This window comes from Magnolia sinica, chromosome 1, assembly GCF_029962835.1.
Source record: "Magnolia sinica isolate HGM2019 chromosome 1, MsV1, whole genome shotgun sequence".
In the NCBI taxonomy this organism is placed as follows: domain Eukaryota; kingdom Viridiplantae; phylum Streptophyta; class Magnoliopsida; order Magnoliales; family Magnoliaceae; genus Magnolia; species Magnolia sinica.
Window position 1 is genome coordinate 118,544,906 of NC_080573.1, and position 5,707 is coordinate 118,550,612.

The 5,707-nt window shown below is 41.9% G+C and overlaps 1 protein-coding gene across 1 annotated transcript; it reads right to left on the reverse strand.

Annotated features, from left to right (window-relative positions):
* Window positions 1-1,202: 1,202 nt before the first annotated feature.
* Window positions 1,203-4,745, reverse strand: LOC131258190 (protein ECERIFERUM 26-like). Its single transcript, XM_058259348.1, has 2 exons — window positions 4,302-4,745; window positions 1,203-2,432 (listed from the first exon to the last, which is right to left on the reverse strand). Exons 1-2 carry the CDS (start codon window positions 4,716-4,718, stop codon window positions 1,470-1,472), a joined length of 1,380 nt encoding a protein of 459 aa, XP_058115331.1. The 5' UTR covers window positions 4,719-4,745; the 3' UTR covers window positions 1,203-1,469.
* Window positions 4,746-5,707: the final 962 nt, after the last annotated feature.

Here is a 5,707-nt window from a genome sequence, read left to right on the forward strand (position 1 = left end):
TGGATCAACTATAAATGAATATGAAAGAATATAAAAGATATATTTGATGCTTCCAGCACAAAAATGATCTTTTGTTTCCATCTTTTGAAATTTTGTCTAGCGAATGGTTCAATTTTAGACAGTTCAGTTGGAGGTTGATTATGATGGTGGCCATTGATATTACAATAAGGTTTTCAACCAATTCGAGAAACAGTTGAACACTAATTACAGAAAGGGTCAAAAGAAGAAAATATTTTTTGTTTTCGAACAGATAACAAAATAAATATCTACTTTTCCAACAAATAATTTGGTTTCAAAATTGTTGGATATATATGATGAAAATAATAGATAAAAATTCAAAAAATAAAAATAAAAGAAGTAAGAAGAACTTATTGTTTGGGTAAATGTGTGACCGAGTCACTCGGCTAAAAACAAAATCTACTATCCTTAGACTGCGTCCCAAGTGCAACAAGAATCTTAGATAGTTGGCCTCCAAGATACAACAACTATGACCCGGTTCCAATGGTGAACTTGTGGTACACGGGCTCAAACCAATATGTAGAACTTGGACCCGAAATGAAATGACTCAGCGGTGAACTCAGTTTGCAAAACACCGAACCAAAGACTTATTTTTTAGAAACAGATAGAGAAATTATTTATTTCCAATAAAAAACTAAATTGAGATTAGGTCTATTTATAGACCATGATTACGTGATTAAAGCAACATTTTAATTGGGTTAGATCTGTTGGGTTTAAACACAACTGGTGCGATCACCCGAACAGACGCGTCTCTAGTTTAAATTTCGCGTAAAACAAAAAATTACGAGTATACTCACGAAGCAAAACTATTACTACAAATATACTCTTAGTCCATACATAGACCTGGACCCGGCACAGCATGCGCACATACACGTCTCGGCTCGATGTGCGTGCATATGTGGTCAATGGCACCAGTTCGGGCTAATGGCATTGTCTCATCGGACCAAATTCATATATCCCCTGACAGGGGGCTCAAGCCTCATGCATAAGTCTCTTCTTATAAACTTGCTATTTCCCTAGTCATTTCCGACATGGATTAAGGGAGCCACTAAAAGAAAAAATGATTTTTCAAAACACAAGAAACAAACGAAGAAATTGAATTTGAAATACATTTCATATTTAAAAAATAATAATAATAATAATAAATTAATTAAATACAACAATTGGTACAGTACCATTAAGTTGGATCATGATGGTACACCATTAAGCTGACCTAAACCTAACTCATTGACATGCCTGATAACCCATCCACACAATATCACAAACGCATGTCACAACGGGAATTATCAAATCTACTATGCATGTGTAAATAATGCTTATTTATCAGATAGTCCATGTCTTTCTTTCCTTCGATTCCTCTATTTTATCTACCACAAGCTTTATTAATAGAAACAAGCCCTCCCAAACAACACTATAAATCAGCTTTACCCACTGTCAACTGCAGCCGTGGCTCAACCTAGAGTGTGGTTGTTTTTTTCTGGGGCTCCCATCATGATGGTTGGAGAGTATCGCAGGATAAGATTTTCACCACACAATCTAACAGCTTGGTCCTCAGGAAGTGTAACCATGGCCCACCTGCTCAGTGTCCCCTCACCCTCAGGTGAAGACAGTATCAGTATCTGTCCTTCTCCGATCACACGCTCGAAATAGTACGACACACGGATAGGTGGGACCCTCACTTCAAACATCGCCGCATAGACAGCGAGGCTGTCCCAGTTAACACACACAAGATCAGGACCATTGAGTATAGGAAGCTGATGGGTGAGCTTCTCTCCTCCACTGCCCGATCCTAACCACTCAATCAAATCCATGACCTCTTTATTCCCCATCTGGCCCACTACATCAGCAATGGCCCTAGCAGCTCTCACAAGGCCCACTTCATTTAGCCCCTCTCCACACACTTTATTAAAGACCATCACATTTCCAAAGAACCCTTTATCTAGACCTAACACATTTCTCATGTCTAGGCATATGGACATGTTAAGGAGCTCATTTATCTTTCCTTTCACATTGCTCACACACACCCACAAGAGTGCACCCAGTGCCTCGAAAGGTGTAGGGGTGGTCGAGCCGTTGGTTCGAGCATCCGCCATGCACCTCTTCATATTCTCGGACGAGAAGGCGAATGTGACTGACGTGTACTTCACATTCTCAGGGTCTGAGATTGGAGGGGTCTGGTTCATCGACATGGCAGATTGGTAGTGGTCGATCAAGCTGTTGAATGGATTGTGAGTGGTGGTCTCGTTGCTGAGCTTGCTCGAGGGCAAGGGTTGAAAGAGTGGAGGGGTGAGGATTTTTTGGAGTAGGGTTGTATCTGCCCATGCCTTTACTAGCATGGTTGCACATGCAGCGTCTGCAAGTAGATGGCTGCAGCTCAATCCGATTGCTAGCCCACCACCTTCGAACTCGGTCACCTACAATGAATGAAGAGTTCCATCAAACCTTGTGAAATCCATCGATCTGTGGGTCCCAGCGAAATCTTCATACGAAATCCACTCCGTCCATCAGTTTTTCCAGCTCATTTTAGGTTGAGAATCCAAATAGTATACAGATTCATAACTTAAGGGGGCCACACCGAAGGAAACGGTGGGATGGAAACACTTAGCATTTAAAGCTTACTGAGGTAATGGTTTTATGCCATCCAATCCGTTCATAAGGAACATCCAAACTTTGTGCGCTCCGAGATTATTCAATGGTGGGCGTTCAATCCCCACCTTTTCTTATGGTGTGGCCCACTTACGTCTTGGATGTGACTTATTTTTGGGCCCTCATCCTAATATGAGCTGTCAGAACGGATGGATGGAGTGGATTTTATATGGACATCATGGTAATTCCCATGGAGTTTTGGTTAACTGGCATCCTTATAGTGGCCCTGCCCTGCCTGATGAGTAGATCAACTTGATTTTTTTACACGAGTTAATATTCATGGTGGGGTCCACCCTTTGTCTAAGATGTCCTGCACAAATAAATGTTGGGAAAAGCCGGGCTGTACATTAAGCTGACATGAGTGAGCTGAACGTGATCAAATTCAACCACTGTATCTAACAATCACGCACATCCATGTCTAATACCAGCTGCATGTGTTGGATAGTGTAGTGGAGGAAAAGGTGGGCCTGCCAAGAAGATTAATGGCAGTCGAAATCAAGCTGCTACATGCATCAGATGCAGATTGTTACTTTCGTTGCCCTCACCCACATCAAAACAAGCATGATGTAATAGGAAGCATGATGCAATAGGATTTGATTGAAATATGGCTGGCTGCCATCTAAGATGCCCTTCTCGACTAAACAACTTTCAAATCTTCTTTGTACACAATACGTGAAAACGAATCTGTGGGCCCCACCATGATTTATATGTTTCATCCATGCCGTCCACCCATTCTTCCAGATCATTTTATGTTACGAGCCCAAAAATGAGGTTGATACAAATCTCAAGTGGACAGCACAGTGTTGATTGAACACCCACCATTAAAAACTTCTCAAGGCCACAAAAGTTTTGGTTCAAGCTCATATATTTTTTTCCCTTCATCTAAGTCTGTATGACCTAATCAACAGGTTAGGTGTCAAATAACCATTACAGTGAGCCCGTGGAGGTTTTTAATGGTGGACATTCAATCACTACTGTTTTCCCATGGTGTGGTCCATCTGAGATTTAGATCAATCTCATTTTATGGATCAAACCTAAAATTATCTTTCAAAATGGATGCACGGCGTGGATAAAACACATACATCATGGTGGGGTCCACATAGCACCAACCACTAGCCACCTGACTGGTAGCAGCGTCCATCCATAACATGGAAATTAATGGACAACCAATGGTTTCGACTCCATGTGCAGACATGGCCAACCTAATTAATCGGATCGATTTGTGGGACCCAATTTTGCATGGACCGTATATCTTAACACGTCATGCACTGTTTTACCCAAGTATGGTGGATGCAACCACACATTCACTTAACACGCGTCATGCATGTATATCAATGTAGACCATCTAGATCATGGGGCCCACATTGCATGAGCCCTGACTGGAAAATCAAGCTGCGGGGACGGTCCTAGCAGTTTCAATTCGTCCATGCATGATTCCTGATCATGTAAGTTCGGACCTATATCCCATCTCGTGAAGTCTACCATTTTTCATGTGTTTGGTGGATGCGTGCATGCCTACCATCCACCACGGATGGCCATGATTGCCTTAGCTTTGGTAGCCAAATGCATGGCAACCGTCGGATCTAATGGTCAAGTACACCAAATTTCTGGTGCATCACAACAAGAAGTAGGCTCACCTGAACATAGAACGTAGACCAGAAATATGGCTTATGGAACATATCCTCCCGGTAAGTAAGCTTGAGCTCCTGCACCCTATCGGCCATCTGCAGCCATTCATCAACGCTCCCTTTCGCTCTAGCCTCGATCCATCTCACCCCTGCATCATTGCACTTGATCATCCAATGCCCATCTGGGTTTTTCTGCAATCTACCCGTCACGATGGGATAGCTCGAAAGAAGTTCAGAAAATGACTCCCTTAGCTTCTTCGTTGGCCCACCTGCGTCCCATTTAGATGGGAAATGATAGTAGTAGATGATCCGGATGACGTTCTTCTCCATCGAACGGTCTAGAACAGATAGAGAGTAGAATGTCCCCGGTTTCACCGCCTTAGTGCTAACAACCGTCCGCTTGCATTGGAAGTTAATCTCAGCCATTGATCTGAAACTTATGACTTCTCTCAACCTTCTGATGGTATGTATGTTTTTTGGTCCCATCTCCCTATATATGGATAGAGCGATCAGTTTGAGGTTTGATGTTTTAACAGCCCATGTTCTATGGGGAAATGATTTTTTCATGATCCAGGATGTGGGAAGCGAAATGAATTACGTACACCACATTTCTCATAATGTCTGAAATGTTCATTGGTTTTTAATTGCTGGATGGGGCCCAGATGGCTGAATTTTTTATATCGGGACCGTCCATCTCATGTACCTTTGATAGCTGATTGGAAATCTTGGTGGTTGAGTTCTTTCTACTTCCCAGTTGAATGTGGATCACTGATGAGTGATGGGTGGTTTCTGTTTTGGACTGTCGATCTCACAAATTGAATGGAAATCATTGTGACTTATGGACTTTAGTCATCCACGGTAGTCCACACCTGATGGATGGTTTGGATCATCTATTCATTTTTCCACGTGGGCTCCATAAAACAGTTAATTATTAGATTGTTATGTTGCAACTCATGCAAAATCAAACGGTTGAAAATGTTGTATCAGCACTAAAAGGATGATCAGACGGAGTAGATTTAGAGATGCAAATGGGTCACCTGGTCGGATTAGCTTGTTAGTACACAATACTGAATTCGATGCCAAGGCCTCGGTGTTGAAACGAGTTATCTTTCACTCCGCCCGCCACTTTGAGCTATGGATCAGGGTGTCCTTATGATAGGATTACCTAGTCTTATACCTAGTATAATAGGATTACACTCAGGCCCAATAACTACCAAATATATATATAAACATTGCATGTGAACTGCCACATTCATTCATTTTTTCCAGCTACTTGTCTGTCGCATTCTAGAGAACATGTGATTCTACCAATAATCGCATCCGTTCATTTTTATGTTTTTTTCCACCGACTTATCTCATTCTAGAGAACATGTGATTCTACCAACTGTCACATCCGTTCATTTTTTTTTCCACCA